This window comes from Corythoichthys intestinalis, chromosome 3 (assembly GCF_030265065.1).
Source record: "Corythoichthys intestinalis isolate RoL2023-P3 chromosome 3, ASM3026506v1, whole genome shotgun sequence".
Taxonomy (NCBI): Eukaryota; Metazoa; Chordata; class Actinopteri; order Syngnathiformes; family Syngnathidae; genus Corythoichthys; species Corythoichthys intestinalis.
Genome location: NC_080397.1, coordinates 55299052 through 55318166, shown reverse-complemented (window position 1 = coordinate 55318166; position 19115 = coordinate 55299052). Strand labels below are relative to the sequence as shown.

Genomic DNA, 19115 nt, shown 5'->3' with positions numbered 1-19115 from the left:
AGGAAGAAAACGCAAGCTATCACCTGCTGCTGAGAGAAAATTGGTCAGGAGGGTGAAGATTCAACCGAGAATCACCAAAAAGCAGATCTGCCAAGAATTAGAAGCTGCTGGAACACAGGTGTCAGTGTCCAAAGTCAAGCGTGTTTTGCATCTCCATGGACTGAGAGGCTGCCGTGCAAGAAGGAAGCCCTTGCTCCAAAAGCGGCACCTTAAGGCTCGACTGAAGTTTACTGCTGATCACATGGACAAAGATAAGACCTTCTGGAGGAAAGTTCTGTGGTCAGACGAAACAAAAATCGAGCTGTTTGGCCACAATGCCCAGCAATATGTTTGGAGGAGAAAAGGTGAGGCCTTTAACCCCAAGTACACCATGCCTAACTTCAAGCACAGTGGTGGTAGTATTATGCTGTGGGGCTGTTTTGCTACCAATGGAACTGGTGCTTTACAGAGAGTAAATGGGATAATGAAGAAGGAGGATTACCTTCAAATTCTTCAAGATAACCTAACGTCATCAGCCCGAAGATTGGGTCTTGGGCGCAGTTGGGTGTTCCAACAGGACAATGACCCCAAACACACATCCAAAGTGGTAGTGGAATGGCTAAATCAGGCTAGAATTAAGGTTTTTGAATGGCCCTCCCAAATTCCTGACTCAAACCCTTGTGGACAATGCTGAAGAGACAAGTTCATGTCAGAAAGCCATCAAATTTAACTGAACTGCACCAATTCTGTCAAGAGGAGTGGTCAAAGATTCAACCAGAAGCTTGCCAGAAGCTTGTCGATGGCTACCAAAAGCGCTTAATTGAAGTGAAAATGGCCAAGGGACATGTTACCAAATATTAGCGCTGTTGTATGTATATTTTTGACCCAGCAGATTTAATCACTTTTTCTGTTCACCCACAATAAAGTCATAAAATAACCAAACTTCATGAATGTTTTTTGTGACAAAGAAGTATCTGTTCCAATCACTTTATCAGAGAAAAATCTGAGCTGTAGAAATAACTGGAAACTCAAGAGAGCCATGACATTATGTTCTTCACAAGTGTATGTAAACTTTTGACCACAACTGTAAGTCGCACCCCCAGCCAAACTATGAAAAAAAACTGCGACTAATAGTCCGAATAATACGGTAAATATATTTTCATCTTAAATTAATGCAGAAAATGCACAAATTAGTGTGTAAAGATTCACCAGAATGCAGGAAATTACGGAGTTGATACTCTAAATGTGTGTGTGTGTGTCCCGGCACTTTTGGTGGGGCCCAAAGTGATATCTTTTCATGGGGCCCAAAATCCCTGGCAGTGCCCCTTATGATGACCGTCAATCCCCCCGTGTTTTATTCCAACACATTGTCAAGGACAGCAAGGTGGCTGATAGTTAGAAATCGTAGCAGTTCTTGAACGCGTGACGAGCAGCTATGCTAAACGTTATCTCCGAACGAAACACCCGTCGCTTCAAAACAAAACAAGTTTCAATGGACTATTTTGTTCGCCTTTGCGTAAACAGAGAGAAATGGGGAACTTTTTAGAGAAAAACTAGAAAGGTAAATGAGAAAGCCCTCAAAGTTACCAGTTACTGAACTTGTTGCTAAACCCAAAAAGTCCCACACTGTGGCAGAGACCTTAATACTAACTGCCCGCCATAAGCGGATTTTAAGGGGGGGCGAAAAGAGTCATTGCATGTAATTGACTTTCCTATACAGTGGTACCTCTACATACGAATTTAATTCGTTCCAGGACCTTGTTTGTAAGTCGAAATGGTCGTATGTCGAGCAGGATTTTCCCATAGGAATACATTATAATTCCATTAATTCGTTCCAAAGCCTAAAAACATACACTAAATTCTTAATAAATACTGCTGGCACTGTTACAAATGGCAATTAAACATAGAAAAACAAATAAGTTATAAATAAATAATTCAGAATAATATAAGAAGAAGAAGAAGAATTAATAATTATTCCTGAAAATAATGTAACGAATCGGATTCTAATATGGCGGACACTTTTTACTGTCCCTGAACGCACCGCGAAGCTGACGTCTCAGTGAGATAGGTCGGTGCGGTAGAGATAATACTTTCGTTTTCTTGAGAGCAGTCAACTGCTTAAGACAATGGGCGTTTTGTGTTGGATAAGTTCTTAAATAAATGATAAAAACGTGACGAAGCTGGCGATTTCCTTGGCAATGTTACCACAATAATAATTGTCACCTTAACTTATAAATAGTGGCGAACGGTGGTCGGAAGAGGACCATGGAGCTGTATTGTTGAGCCAGTTCAGGGACGCGCACCCCAAGCTCATATTTTTCTATAACTTGCATCTTCATTTCAAAGGTAAGCATCACTTTTTTCCTTGTTTCTCCAACTGTATCAACTTTTTTTGAAAACTGTGTTGATTTCTCACACAAGAAAATCCACCGTGCGTTCGTTTGCAGTGCTGTCATGTCGTCGTATTTCGAGCAACTCGTCGGATGTAGAAACAAATGGCGGCTCAAAGTTTACGTCGGATGTCGAAAAGATCGTGTGTCGAAGTGATCGTATGTAGAGGTACCACTGTATATGATTTTAAAATAAAGAATTTTCTGGTAAAATATTGTCTATAAAAGTTGTATAGCAATAAAACAAACAAAAAAAATTAATACAATTAACTTTTTTTTTTTTTATAATGGGTCAAAATCATTTTTCGAACAGATCATGCGACTATTGTAATTATATGAGCAAATCATATCTGCATGTTCGATTAGTAATGTCTGATCGTCACAGCACACGGAAGTTAAAGATACACAGCGAGCTCAAGACAGCTGATAAAAAGCCCGCCAGTGGACAGTTAATGTTGATGATGCCTCTCTTCTGTTCTGTAACTAAAGATCTGTCAGTAAAAAACATCAACCTTTCAGTAAGTTGTCTTATTGAAGAAACCCACAAATGCAAAGAAACACAACTAGCACCTTAGACGGACATTTACTTTGCTTGGCCAAAACCACCTGAGGAACGAAAAGGCAAGATGGATAGCTATTCGTAATTTTTTCAAACCTAGGCTTTCAAAAGCGACAACAACTACTGAGCAAGAACCAAGGATTGAAAATGTGGACCATGAAAAGCCAGAGAGAACTGCCTAAATGGTGAGCGGAGTTTAAAATTTGCACCACTAAAGACGCTAATTGTACAACAAATTTTGCACCCTGACAATATCTTGTTCCCAAAGCTGTTGTGGCGGTGAATAAGCCCTCTTTTACATTCAACTGGATTCTCAATGTTATCCACAGGTGTTAAATAAACAAGTAACATCGTAAAACATACATGTTCCACACGAATATGGCGTAAATTCATGCTTAACGACACGGCGAAGACGTAAACAGTGAGAGAACGGCGTGCAGTTGTTGTGTGCAGCTAACATGGCAATATGTGTCTGAGGAGAACTTTTCTACATGTCCGTCCATGATCAAACCTAAATATTTGTTTTTTGTTTAAAGAAGTTTTGTAGTGTTTACTTTGCAACCGCTGTACTCGCGTCCATTTTTAACATAAAGTTGCAATTTCTGATGGTGTGCGATATTTGACAGAACACCTGTTAACACCGGCGGGCGTACCATATTCAATGGATGGCGATCTTGGCAAAAAGCATAGCTGTCCTAAGTAGCCTGATTAAGAATTCCACTCAAAAATGATGGAAAACAAAAAAACGCTTATTTTCAACTTATTATTATACTTATTCTTGGAAGTTAATTTTATTGCTGAAACTGCGTTTCGGGTTCATCAAGATGTTGTGCCCCCCTGCCCCAAAAGTCAAACCCCGCCTATGCTGCCCGCAAACCCATTGTCAGCAAGATGCTCGACCATGATGAGGTAAAAGACATTGCTAAAGTCCTCCTGTCTGATAATTTTGAGCTTCTCAAGCCTAACTGCTATATGAAAATAAAAAGAGAATTGAGCGCTGTTGACGAGGATTCCTGCCAGGATATCGGCTTTGTGTTCATCTAAACAGGCTCGGGTTTCACACTGAGTAAGTATAACTATTAAGAAATTATTTTACAATTAAATATACTGTACAGAAGGTAATTTTGGAATGTTTTTTTGTATGTGATGTGCCGTGAGATTTTTTCCAAAGTAAAACAGTGCTGTGACTCAGAAAAGGTTGAAAAATACTGGTATAGGGAATGGAACGTACTACGTCATTGTTTGGATACACCGCCATGTAGGCAATATACTTTCGGTCCGGCAGACTCAACGCAGATTGTAACCAGTCTTGCAGTTTACTTCACAGTAGGATATATATTAGGGGTGTCAAACGATTAAAACTTTTAATCCAGTTGGAAAGATAAGACACAAGATGGATATACACATTCAACATACGGTACATAAGTACTGTATTTGTTTATTATAACAATAAATCAACAAGATGGCATTAACATTATTAACATTCTGTTAAAGCGATCCCTGGATAGAAAGACTTGTAGTTCTTAAAAGATAAACGTCAGTACAAGTTATAGAAATTTTATATTAAAACCCCTCTTAATGTTTTCGTTTTAATAAAATTTGTAAAATCAAAAAATAAACTAGTAGCCCGCCATTGTTGATGTTGATGTCAATAATTACTTACACAATGCTCATGGGCGCTGAAGCCTATAGACCCTACTCACCAACTTCACAGAATGAAGTGTCGCTGTAAGTGCCCCATATTGTCCGTCATTGTTTATCCGTATTCTCAATAGTTTCAATTTGTCGTGCAATTTATAGTGCAATTCATGGAAGCCCCGGTGCTTTCAGACGCTGTAAACTCATTGGCTGCGTTGCATAAAAGGCGTTATGTGGAAAAGCTTCAGTCTATCCATTTGCCAGATCCATATTTGATGCCTAAATCGATATTTACAGAAAAATATGGCATATTTATAGGTGTTTTGAATTGGGATTAATTACGATTAATTAATTTTCAAGCTGTAATTAACTCGATTAAAAGTTTTAATCGTTTGACCCCCCAAATATTTTTTTAATTAAATCGTTTTCTAATTGTATTTAATGTTACAGACAAAATGTCTTACACTCATCCAGAGTCTTTAGTTTTGGTTTAAAGATTGGTTCATAATAACAACAAACATCCTCCCCTGCCATTTATTGTCGCACTCACAAAGTGTGGCACCGAAAAAAACTTGGAACATTGTCAGCATTGTCATGTTGGACAATAAAAAAAGATACTTGGAGCAATTGAATTGAGTTTTATTCATTTTTTTTTCTTAATGGATTGCCAAAATGTATATGATCGGGAAATTTTTTTGGGAATGATTGGAATTGAATCGGGACCAAAAAAAAGCAATCGGATCGGGAAATATCAGGATCGGCAGATACTCAAACTAAAACGATCGGGATCGGATCGGGAGCAAAAAATTACATGATCGGAACAACCCTAGTTAGAATATTATAAATAAATTCATATTATTTGAAAAATTGAGTTTATTTTTGTTTCATATTGCACGCTATATAGAAAGTTGTAAGATTAGTCACCAATTTGTCAGGTGCATAACGGTTAGTAACGTTGGTCAACCAAATCGGCTAACGTAGTCCATCATTAGCATTTTATCAAAATGAGCGTGAGACACACGCAATTGCCTGTTTTCTCATGCACACACATCCAATTTCTCACGGGGCAAAATTTTGGTCACCCGCAACAAAATCTCACTCCAAGGTTTTTCTAAAAGTTGGCAGCTCTGTAATAATAGCCACTGCCTAGTCTATTGAATCCTAGCAGCTAATTGGGGAAATAAAATAAAAAAATTCGATTAAAGTTTACTCACCAGTAATAAAATGTCGGCTGCAAACGTAAATGTGCTTGGATTTTGGTTCCCACAGGCGAGCATAGTCCACGGAACCGTCTTCTTTTCCTGTTCCTCGATTAATTGCTTTCAGCCATTTGTTTCTCCTTTTCTTCTCACGAGGAAGAATGGAGAACTTCAAATGCGGCTCCGAACTCGTCCTTGTTTGACAACCCGCAACACAGCAACTATTTGTCATTCTGACGGAAAAAAGACCGCAAATAAGACGAAAGTTCAACGCGTTTGTATTACAATGCACGACAGAGCAGCTGCTTGTGACTCGTCTTATGCCCCATTTCAATATTTTTATTTATTTTTTTATTTTATTGAACACTACAAAACATACAAATAACAAATAATACAAAACAACTAGTTCACATAGAATATAACCATCTCAATATATTTACATCATAAAACATACAAAAAAAAAGAGTAAATAATTAAAAATAATAACTCAAGAGGAAATTAAGTACTAAACCATTTTGCATGAGCTTCTATAGTAGACTTGCATTTATTATATTGTATCATATTAAGTGATGTGAAATATGATTCAAATTCAACCCAAAAAAATCTTAAATTTCGGATTTACTTTTTGAAATTTAGATTTATGAATATGAAATTCCCCTAGCAATATATAAAGATTTAATATAGTAAATATTTTTTTATCTTTGGATTCAAATACAGTAATGATCGCTTTTCCTGTCAAGTCAATGTTTTGTTTAGTATGACATAAAATATATTTCTGAAGATCCGTCCAAAACTCTACTAATGGGGCAACCATAAAACAAATGAGTCACGCTTTCAGGTTCAGTCATACAAAATGTACATTTGTTGTCATATCCTTAAAACGAGACAAGTACACGTTAGTCGGGTATATATTATGTAAAATTTTCAAGTGCAATATATTATGTAAAATTTTCAAGTGCAATTCCCGTACTTTGTTGGAAACAAACAATTTAAAAGGAACAAGCCACGCCTCCCTCCATTTTATATTATCAAACTATGCATTTCAAAAGAATTTCCCACGAGGTACAATTCTCCTTTTACTATAGAATGATTCCCTTATATGTTTATTTGTACATTTCTTGCTGCCCCATTTCAATACGGGGAGCCTTTGTGTGGCTGGTGACGTCATTTATTCCGGATGTCCGACTGTCTCTGATACAAACACGCACGCAGCGAACGAACTACTACGAGTGGAGGCTGGCTTGACCGCAGTGAACTAACGGCGAATTTCTGTTCCACATGAAAACAGGAAGGATTGTCTCAGGTGTCATTAGTTCGAGGATTTAAGGTAATTATTGTTTTTCCGTACAATGCATGCACTTTCAAACATTGTGGGAAAAAATGGAGAAATCAGCCGCTAAGGCATTGGCATCATGGTGGGCAATATTGACGTAAAATAAATGCTACCTGCACGTTTTTATGCTTTTAACTAAGAATCGAGACTGTTTTACATCCATATCTATAAAGAATTCAGGGATTTAAGCATTTATTCACGAGAATTTTGACGTAAAAAGCTCTTTGTTGTGGTAAGGCGGTGTCACAGTAAACTTAAAAGACGAGCCGCGCATTCGACATATTTACGTGAATAAAAGCTAACCTGCACGTTTTTTTTTTCTTTTAACCAAGACTCGAGACTGTTTTACGTCCATATCTATCAAGGGTGGCGTGGCTCAGTGGTAGAGTAGTTGTCCTCCAACCCAGAGGTTGTGGGTTCAATTCTCCGCCCTGATGAACTTGCCTAAGTGTCCTTGAGCAAGATACTGAACCTCATGTTGCTCCTGGTGCTGTGTCACCAGTAGGTGGATGGCGTGATAGTGTAAAGCGCTTTGAGCGCCTTGAAAAGTGGAAAAGCGCTATAGAAGTATAACACCTTTTACCAACACCAAGGGCGTAGGTTTGGTCTCGGCATTGGTTGGGACGATATATCAACATAACCAGCATGTGCAGTTTTTGAACCTAATTAATTGATAGGCGAAATGATCAAAGCACAATGAATCTGTATTGACTTATAGACCTTACTCACCGACATCACAGAATGACGTGTCGCTGTATCCGGCTGCCATATTGTCCGTCTCTGTTTAGCCCTATTCTCAATGGTTTCAATTAGTCGTTCAGTTTATAGAGCAATTCATGGAAGCCCCAGTGCTTTCAGACGCTGTAAACTCATTGGATGTGTTGCATAAAAGGCGTTATGTGGAAAAGCTTCAGTCTAGCCATTCGCCAGATCCATATTTGATGCCTAAATCGATATTTTTCGACCTGCTGTCTTCGCCGTCTCCGCCTGACATCTGCTACCCTGATATTTACAACTATCTTGTCCACACAAAATCAGCCTAAGTAACACGAAAGTTTGAAAACCTTTAAGAGCTTGGAGGCTTATAAATACTTTGTTGCTGGTTGGGTGAAACAGGTCCTCGTCCACGAAAATTCGGCAGGAATCTATATTGTGCTCGGGAAGGTGAGTTACGAAATATTCAATTCAAAATCTTTTGTTCTTGCTAACATCCACTGTCAAGTCTAATGTATTTCATGTCATTGGTCAATGGAGCTAGGGCTTTTAATGTTTATATGGTTTAGCGATAGCACTCTCACTACATACATATATATATATATATATATATATATATATATATATATATATATACATAAATAGGGCTGCAGCTATCGAATATTTTGGTAATCGAGTACTCGACTGAAAATTCTATCGAGTAATCGGATAAAACAAATATATTTTTAGGTGAAGAGCAATTATAAATATACAGGACTGTCTCAGATAATTAGAATATTGTGATAAAGTTCTTTACTTTCTGTAATGCAATTAAAAAAACAAAAATGTCATACATTCTGGATTCATTACACATCAACTGAACTATTTCAAGCCTTTTATTATTTTAATATTGCTGAATTTGGCTTACAGCTTAAGAAACCTCAAAAATCCTATATCAAAAAATTAGAATACTTCCTCAGACCAAGTAAAAAAATAATTTTATAACAGCAAAACTAAATCAAACATTTGAAAATGTCCATTGATGCACTCAGTACTTGGTTGGGAATCCTTTTGCACGGATTACTGCATCAATCCGGCGTGGCATGGAGGCAATCAGCCTGTGGCATTGCTGAGGTGTTATTGATGCCCAGGATGCTTCGATAGCGGCCTTCAGCTCATTTGCATTTGTAGGTCTGGTGTCTTTCATCTTCTTCTTAACTATACCCCACAAATTCTCGATGGGGTTCAGGTCAGGGGAATTAGCAGGCCAATCAAGGACAGTGATGCCATGGTCAGTGCACCAGTTACTGGTGGTTTTGGCACTGTGGGCAGGTGCCAGATCATGCTGGAAAATGAAATCCTCATCTCCATACCTGTAGCCGTATTCCCATGGTCAAGCCACTTCTGAACTCAAGACAACGGAAGAAGCGTCTGACTTGGGCTATGGAGAAGAAGCACTGGACAGTTGCAGAGTGGTCCAAAGTCCTCTTTTCAGACGAAAGCAAGTTTTGCATTTCATTTGGAAGTCAAGGCGCCAGAGTCTGGAGAAAGGCTGGAGAGGAGCAAAATCCAAGTTGCTTGAAATCCAGTGTGAAGTTCCCACAGTCAGCAATGGTTTGGGGAGCCATGTCAGCTGCTGGTGTTGGTCCACTGTGTTTCATCAAGTCCAGAGTAAATGCAACTGTGTACCAAGAGATTTTAGAGCACTACATGCTTCCATCTGCTGAAAAGCTCTATGGAGATGAGGATTTCATTTTCCAGCATGATCTGGCACCTGCCCACAGTGCCAAAACCACCAGTAACTGGTGCACTGACCATGGCATCACTGTCCTTGATTGGCCTGCTAATTCCCCTGACCTGAACCCCATCGAGAATTTGTGGGGTATAGTTAAGAAGAAGATGAAAGACACCAGACCTACAAATGCAAATGAGCTGAAGGCCGCTATCGAAGCATCCTGGGCATCAATAACACCTCAGCAATGCCACAGGCTGATTGCCTCCATGCCACGCCGGATTGATGCAGTAATCCGTGCAAAAGGATTCCCAACCAAGTACTGAGTGCATCAATGGACATTTTCAAATGTTTGATTTAGTTTTGCTGTTATAAAATTATTTTTTTACTTGGTCTGAGGAAGTATTCTAATTTTTTGATATAGGATTTTTGAGGTTTCTTAAGCTGTAAGCCAAATTCAGCAATATTAAAATAATAAAAGGCTTGAAATAGTTCAGTTGATGTGTCATGAATCCAGAATGTATGACATTTTTGTTTTTTTAATTGCATTACAGAAAGTAAAGAACTTTATCACAATATTCTAATGATCTGAGACAGTCCTGTACATGAGAAAACAAGACATTTCATCATTTTCAGTCATTCAATGTCTTTATTTTTGATGTATATTGTTGAAAAAAGCCAACAATTGCATCTCAGATGTAACTAGAATAAAAAAAAAAAAAGACTAATTCCTTGCTTTTCGACCCGCTCTCTTAGCCGTCTCTGCCTGACATCTGCTACCCTGATATCTACAACTATGTTGTCCACACAAAATCAGCCTAGTCTCACAAAAGTTTGAAAAACTTTAAGAGCAGCACTCTAAGCAACATTACCTCGTGTGACTCTTTACTTCCAATTTTCTAAAATGGCGACAATCAATAACAAAAAAAAGTTGACTGCGATGGCCGACGCTTCAAGGATAGGTGGATATTGGACTATTTCTTCAATAAAACATGCAACAACTGTGTCTGCCTCATTTGCAAAGAGACAGTCGCTATTTTCAAAGAGTTTGATGTGACGCGATAATATTACCGAACAAGACACACTGACATGTACAACATTACAGGGAAGATACGCAGTGAGAAATTATAGCAACTAGAAGCTAGTTTAATTTCACAGCAGCAGTATTTCGCAAGAGCCCAAGTGTCGAAAGAGAACGCCACAAAGGCGAGATTGTTGAAATGATGAATTAATGAAAAAAAAAATAAAGTAAATGTGACACACAGAGGGGCTTGCTAAAATTTGTTTAAATGTATTGTTCTATGTAAGTCAGCCAAGGTAGCCCCCCTCATTTTTACCACACCAAATCTGGCCCCCTTTGCAAAAGGTTTGGACACCCCTGTTTAACTGATGATCCGTAGACGACGACGACTTCTTTCACTTGGTACCAGCTAAATATTATTCAAAATGTAATGATGGTGGAAGAAATAAGCATCTTGAATTTGAAACTATGTTGTCAGCGATTAGCCTCGCAATGATCTTAATTGTGGTTGTCAGCCCAAAACCCTCTAAATATATATTAAATGCATCTTACCAGATATAACATGACCACTACATAATCCGTGGTGATCGTTTGGAGCCCAGTTTTCTCGTCGAATTGCAGCAGTCCATCTCACTCTCCTCTCCTGGTCTCTCGGAATACGGTAAAACTTCAAGTCTCTCCGCCTATCTTCTCTGTTACTGCAACCAACCGCCACACACGCCTTCACCATTATGATTATTAATGTTAACGAGCAGAAAAACACGCCATAATAGGAGGAATTCACGTAGCGGTAATGCGTATACACGACAAGTAGACGGACAACATGGCGCAGAGGCGTTGTTGTGACGTCATGTGAGTAGGGTTTATACTAACTTGGATGTAAATTTGGATTACGTGATACCAAAGGTGTAGGTTTGGTCTCAACATTGTATTGGTACTGCGGTCAAGCCACCCTCCACTCATTAAAACGAAGTCAAGCTTGCCGCCCCTCATTTGGATCATAGTTTGCATTGTGTGCATTATGGTAACGCAACGCGCTGGCTTCCTAATGGTGCAACTTGCTGGATTCATAATGGAACGCGATGGCTTCACAGCGCAAGTCCCTTTATTGAAAAAAATAATATGAATAAATAAAAAACGGGAAGCCGTCCAAGAACAGGTCCACTTGAGAGAGGCACTCAAGCACCCCTAGACCCAAACTAAAGTATTATCAGGGTTTCCCCTACATATTAAGTATTGTGGCGCACCGCCACAACAAAATAAAAGCCGCCACGCCGTGCAAAAAAAATTGTTTTATTTTTTTATTTTTTTTAAGGCAGTTTCAAACTAACGGCAGCCTAATGTGAAGGGTTCAGCGGCAACCTATTCATTGTGTATTGTAATGGCCGTAACTATACGGAGCCACCTTAAAAAGTGACGATTGGACGGGAAGCTGTGACGTAGAGGGAAGCGAGAAGGAGATAGCTGTCGCATGTTGTGGAAGCACGCCGTTATTTTGTTATTCTTTTCCTTTATTATTGTTGCCACAATAAAGTGGCTAAGCTAATACAGACTCCTGTCCTTCTTTCCCCCATCCTGGGCATGACTGTATTTTGGATCCGACTTTTCGGCGAAAGTGAGCGGTCGACGGCCGTCTTGGACGGAAAGGCAAGTTTGAATGAATTTGCGCCGAGCGGTAGGTCAGAGTGCCGCCGCGCTAATGTGTCAACAACGCATTCAATAGCAGAAAATGCATGGCTGTTACAGCGGACGGATATATGCGATCACGGCTGACGAAACATTGATAAATGAGCTTTTTTCCCCCCGTTTCACGAGCTCCGGGACACTCGAAAAATGTCTCTCATACCTCTTCTTGCTAAGCTAAATGGTACCTCGATGTGCGTTTGTGTGGAAAAGTAGTTCACGAACAACAACAACAAAAACTTCTCACCGAAACTAGTAAAACTCTTTACACGGCAGTTAGAATTTCCCCCTACACCTTGAAATGGCTCTATTACATGGACGTAGGTTTGGTCTCAATATAGGTGGGGACGCTATAACAGCATAACCTGCATGTACACTTTTTACTGGGAACACGACATTAATAAAACCAAACTGATTAGGTGAACTGGGGTCAGGGCTTAATTTCTCACCAATATGAACCAAATTAATTGATAGGCTAAATGATCAATGCAAAAATAAATCTGTATTGACTTGTACTAACTTTCACACTGCAAATTTAGAACGTTTCAATCTGAGGATTTTTCTTAAATGTATTCAAATATTTTTTTTCCATCTTGTGTTAAGGACTATTTAACAGATTAATGGTTCAGATTAATAAATTTACTTTAGGTAAATATTACCATTTGTTCTTATTAAGCCCATACATCTAAAGGTTGGTCATTTTTCACCAAAATCAAGGGGGAAAATGATTTCAAATGTTTTAAACATTACCACTTTAAAGAAGTGAATTCACTATATAATGCAAATAAGGTTGCATTAAGTTGGTGTGGACAATTTGAGCATCCTGAAAAGTTCCTAGTGTTATGTTCCTAACGTCCCCAATGCAAACTTCCGCCATTGGTCCATTAACAGAACTAGTATTGTTGTGTTAAACGAGATGTAAGTAGTAGTATTGCTACGAGAATAATAAAAAAAAAGTCATTACAACATAGGGTAATGTAGCTGTAATCAGCTACGCATTTTACGTACAAGTACCCTAGCTGTGAGCTACGACATTAGCCTGGCTAATGCAATATTTCAAATAGATCTTTGGTATGGCTCTGCTTGGGTAACAAAATGTAGGAAAAAAAAAAAAAAGTTATGATATGACCAGGGGTCGCGTTAACCGAATATTTTCCGTCATTGACCGGTTTTTTAAAACTGTGACGGAAAAAACTGATGTCCATCCGTCATTTTGACAGGTTGCAATTCACACCCCAGACCACAGGGCGGCGAGTGAGCATATTGATTAGCTATTGTCTCTCTTGATGCATGACGTCGTTGTCCTTACTCGGAAAAATGTCAAGGCAACCGAGTGTCCGAAGTTTCTTCAAAAAGCCCCAAAACGACGATGGTGTTGATAAAAGAGGTGAAAAAAGAGGGACTGATGCAGTGGAGGATGAAGGACAGCCTCTGCAGCAATCCCACTTGAGACATTTAATTATGCACAAGCAGGCACGCAATGGCGTACCGCACGCAGGCTATTTTTAGACCGTGACATCGCATCGTAAAGCGGAAGTAAAGCCGGAGTGGGACATTATAGACCCGCCCTCGCATAGACCCAACGTAAAAATTGCTACTTTTCTCCGGTAATCTTTCAAAAACGAACATGCCGATCACGCATTGCTTTTTTGGAACTTGTAGAAACGACTCTAGACATTACGACACATGAAGGATGTTTTCTTCATACGTTTCTGGAACCAAAAACTAAGGAGGAAAAAATGTGAAGACCGAATCAACTTGCGCGGACTTTAACACCAGCTCGGCGAATCCATTCACGTTTCATATGCAGTAAACATTATGTTGGGTTGGCATGGTCTTTCAGAGGACAAAGAGGTAAGCCATTTTTATATTTTTACTTTATTTTTTTAGCGTAACGTTTTGCCGTACTGCTTCTGAAAATGATTACAATGGTATTTGACTGCCACTGTTACCGTTTCTGTTATATATATATATATGTATATAATATATATATAAACAACTTTAGTAAGGGGGAATTGTAAAAAAATTATAGGATTAATATATGTTATCAATGAAAAAATTACAAGTGTTCGTTGGCTGTCACTGAGTAGCATTTGCGATCGCTACACAAAGCTAACTAAATTACCCCGAAGAACGGTAAGAGCACAACCAGAGGATATATAAGAAAGACAGGGCTGGTGGTAAAGGATAGCTTGTTGAAACAGGAGAATGTCATTGTCAGTCGCGTCGATAAAAAAGCTAAAGCTATGCTTAGGTCGGCTCCTAGCCTACCTACTGGGGCCACAGTCAGCTGTTTTTGTCACTGCGGAGAAAAAGTTACATATTCATCTGCTTGATGTGTGATGGCACGGTGTGGATTCTCTGTTAAGCTTGTTCGGACAGAATATTATTCAAAAATGAATGAAAACTAAATACTAGTGAATATGTCATTATTATCATTTTAAAAATTTAAGTGACAGGTAAAAATAGATTATGACCGGATTTTTATGACCCTGTCAGTCAAAATGACAGACAACGAAAAAGTCTAGCGCAACCTCTGGATATGACGCAATTTTGCCGTGGCACGACATAATGAGGCGGTCCGACTCCGATGCAGCCCACCCCCGCAGCTTAAAAAAATCCTAGGGGAAACCCTGATTATGATATGAAAATAATTTAGGATTTCAGAGTAATACTACTTAGAAAATTTCTAGTTATTTCTGTCTATTACCCTAATTTCAAATATTAATTTTAAAAAATCTAGTAAATATCCCGGGACGGTTCCACTTCTGAGGTATACTAGACGACCCCAAGACTCGAACTAAAGTACTCTGATAAAATTCTGATGTGTCATTTCAAAATAAAAGTACTTTGACTGCGAACCTACGTAATTTTTTATCCTTGTAAAATAACGCTACAGAGGCAATGGCTGTATGAGCATCTTTTCTGTTGTTGTTGTGTGTTTTCCACCAGCGATCGGGCACTTAGAGCCAGTTGTGTGGTTGTTTGAACGATGCGCTAATGCTAGCGAACGCATGCTAACCGTTTTGTCATGTCATTGCTGTAAAAGCACCTAATTATCATTTATTTACATCTATACGAACCTGTTTGGTATCGAGGACGAAATTGATCCAGCAAATTATACGGACGTCCAGCATCGTCATTTGGGAGTTTAGCCCGCTGAATAGCCAGGACCGAGCCGTAGCGTCCTGGTGAGGACAGTATATTCCTATTTCGTTGTTCATGTATCATGTAACATCATACAGTACACTTATTCAGCATGTTGTTCTCTATTGTATATTTTTATATTAAATTGCCTTTCAAGATGACATGTCTGTTCTATGTGTTGGATTTTATCAGGTAAATTTCCCCCAAAAATGCGACTTATAGACAAGTTTCCGAGGCACTTCCAGTTTACTTCCTTATGTCTTCCTACCACTTCCGTTTCCACCTGTTTACCATTGAAGTCAATGGCGGTGGAGTCGAAGTTAGAAGGTCTTTATAGACCCTACTCACATGACATCACAATCACGCCTCCGCGCCATATTGTCCGTCAGCTCGTCGTGTTGACGCATAACCACTACGTAAATTCCTCCTATTATGGCGTGTTTTTCTGCTCGTTAACATTAATCATCAAAATAGTGAAGGCGTGTGTGGCGGTTGGTTGCAATAACAGGGAAGATAGACGGAGAGACTTGAAGTTCTACCGTATTCCAAGAGACCCGGAGAGGAGAGTGTGATGGACTGCTGCAATTCGACGAGAAAATTGGGCTCCAAACGATTACCACAGATTATGTAGTAGTCATTTTATATCTGGAAAGATGCATTTAATTAACCTCGTGGCATGCGTTTTTTTAAGTGACACAATGCATGTCAGTGTACATTATTTGGACATGAACTTAAAGTGTGATAACTCAGCCATTTATGAATATTTTTTGACTTCCAAGCATTCAAAATGTTCAGTGGCATTAGACCTATCCATACATATATAGTTTTTAATTTATTTATTTATTCCTCCCACCCATTAGGACTGTACAAGTCCTAAAAGTGACTATAAAGAAAACTAACTGAACTGTATATACATATACATAAAATTTCTAGGTGAATATTTCATATGGCCTAATTAGAGCTTTGAATTAGTCAAAAAGTGATGACAATTTTTTTTTCAATACATGCCAATTTTTTTGACAATAGCAGTTTCCCCAAAAACCTCGCACAATTCATGTCAATGTACATTATTTGGACGTGAACTTGAAGTGTAATAACTCAGCCATTTATGAATATTTTTTGACTTCCAATCATTCAAAATGTTCAGTGGCATTCAACCCATCCGTACATATATAGTTTTTAATTAATTTATTTATTTTCCCCACCCCTTAGGACAGTAGAAGTCCTAAAAGTGACTATAAAGAAAACTAACCGAACTGAATATACATATACATAGAATTTCTAGGTGAATATTTCATATGGCCTAATCAGAGCTTTGAATTAGTCAAAAAGTGGTTACAATTTTTTTTTTTAATACATGCCATTTTTTTTGACAATAGCAGTTTCCCCAAAAACCTCGCACATTTCATGTCAGTGTACATTATTTAGACGTGAACTTGAAGTGTAATAACTCAGCCATTTATTAATATTTTTTGACTTCCAAGCATTCAAAATGTTCGGTGGCATTAGATCTATCCATACATATATAGTTTTAAATTTATTTATTTATTCCGCATGGCATTTAGGACAGTACAGTTCCTAAAAGTGACTATAAAGAAAACTAACTGAACTGTATATACATATACATAAAATTTCTAGGTGAATATTTCATATGGCCTAATTAGAGCTTTGAATTAGTCAAAAAGTGGTAACAATTTTTTTTTAAATACATGCCAATTTTTTTGACGGTAGCATTTTCCCCAAAAACCTCACATAATTCATGTTAAGTGTACATTATTTGGACATGAACTTGAAATGTGATAACTCATTCATTTATGAATATTTTTTTTTACTTTCAGTGACTCAAAATGTCCAGTGGCAACAGGTCTATCCATACATATGTAGATTTTAATTTATTTACCCCAAATTCAAAAACCTCCAAGTTCAGCGCGTCGGAGCGACATCACACGCTGCCCACACTTTCAGCCCGTACTTGGCAGGCTTGCTCGGGATGTATTGTTTGAACGAGCAGCGGCCCCGGAACAAGACCAGCTGCTCATCCACGCATATGTCCCTGCCGGGGTAAAACATAATCGGCAAACGGCTTTTCACTTGCTCCACACATCCTCGATCGGTGCGAGCTTGCTCCGATGATGACGTTGTGGCCGGTGCAACTTGTCATCAAAGCGCAGGGCTCTATTGATGAGGCCAAACTTGAAGGCGGACATCGTTGCAGCGAACATCGGACGACCCAGTTCCTTGTCCCACAGGCTCTTTGTAGACTCTTCTTTGGATTTGAACATTCCAGCTAAAATTAGAAGCCCTAAGTATGCACGCAGTTGCTGTGCGGTGATCGTATTCCAGCACATAATTGTTCTCTGCCCTTGTAAATTAGTCATTGCGACTATGTGGTCAATAATTTCGTCGGTCAGAAATAAATTGAATGCGGCGACGGGGCTACTGATACGGGCAATGGCTATGAAGTTGGCCCGATGTTGGGTAGTGCCGGAGGCACAAAGTGGCCGCCCACTTCATGTGATCTAGACCACGTGATTTTTTTATTTTTAGATCGCCAGATGTTTTGTCCACCCACGTATTCCACATTCTCGTCACCCACTTCCACCTCCATTTCCTCTTCCTCTACATCGTCACCCGGTTCATCGTCGTCAGAATCCTCTTCTGTTTGTCCCACTTCTGCCGAGCAATCAGGGACAAAATCGTCATCGGAATACTCCGAGGTGTCGGAGGAAAAAAAATCCTCCGGTTCGGATATTTCCTCCATAACTAAACGCCGTGCTTCATCGGCTGAGAATTTCCTTTCCATCGTGCACAGGTCAGGGTTGGTAGGAAATGGTTGCTGGGTAGTTGGCCCTTTATATTCATTTAGCCTAAGAGGTCACGATCAGATCCAATCGGATTTTACAATTCAAACAGCCGACCAATAATAGTTGAGAGTCGAACAAGTTTTTATTTGAATTATCCGCCTTTCCGACAGTGGTCAGTCACCTACTTTTCCCACGGCGTTCATTCAGTTCGTTACCTTTGAAGCAGCGCCCGGGTGAACACGCCCACAAGTGCTTTGGCCTTGCCAAGAGGCACACAAGCAAGTTCACGACACTCGATTTTGCAACAGCAAGGTACGTGCGCGACAATTGTTTTTCATTGCAGAAGTTTCTGCAAAGCAATGCAAAACAATTGTAGCACACGTGCATGCGCGTCTACGCGCGCGTGCATGCGCATCCAGTGTACGGTGCACGTTGACAGGCAAAATTATTATTTGGGCTTTGGTGCCACCTGCTGTTGTAGTGGTCTAAGCACTCAACAAAAATTTTTACTTCACATACAATAGACTGCACGGCACTGAAGAGACAGATACCAAAATCCCGGCAAATGCATTGAAATACACCAGGTTTATGATATATAAAAGATTATGAATTATAATGGATGACTATGCGTCCAAATAATGTACATTGCATGCTTTGTGTCAAGTACGTGGGTGGCTCCCAAATGCAATAACATATAAATCACCGCACAATGCCATTTCGAAGATTCACATGTTTTCACAACCTGGGGGAAATTTGAGCTTCCAAGTGTTTACTTTTCAATGCTTTCTCTTTGATTGAAAATACAAAACACATGAAAATGTACATAATATGTACCTGCATGCCACAGGGGTATATATTTAGAGGGTTTTGGGCTGACAACCACAATTAAGATCATTGCGAGGCTAATCGCCGACAACATACAGTTTCAAATTCAAGA

General features: G+C 39.2%; 1 protein-coding gene across 3 annotated transcripts in view; it reads right to left on the bottom strand.

Annotated features, from left to right (window-relative positions):
- Positions 1-5981, bottom strand: part of LOC130912987 (mitochondrial import receptor subunit TOM70-like) — a 112114-nt gene extending 106133 nt beyond the window's left edge. Inside the window, exon 1 of one of the 3 annotated variants that reach the window (XM_057831209.1) lies at positions 5781-5981. In XM_057831209.1, the coding sequence (XP_057687192.1) occupies positions 5781-5843 (63 nt within the window). In that variant the 5' untranslated portion in view covers positions 5844-5981. The remainder of the gene's footprint in view (positions 1-5780) is intronic. The other 2 variants (XM_057831206.1, XM_057831208.1) reach the window with 2 other exon arrangements.
- Positions 5982-19115: the final 13134 nt, after the last annotated feature.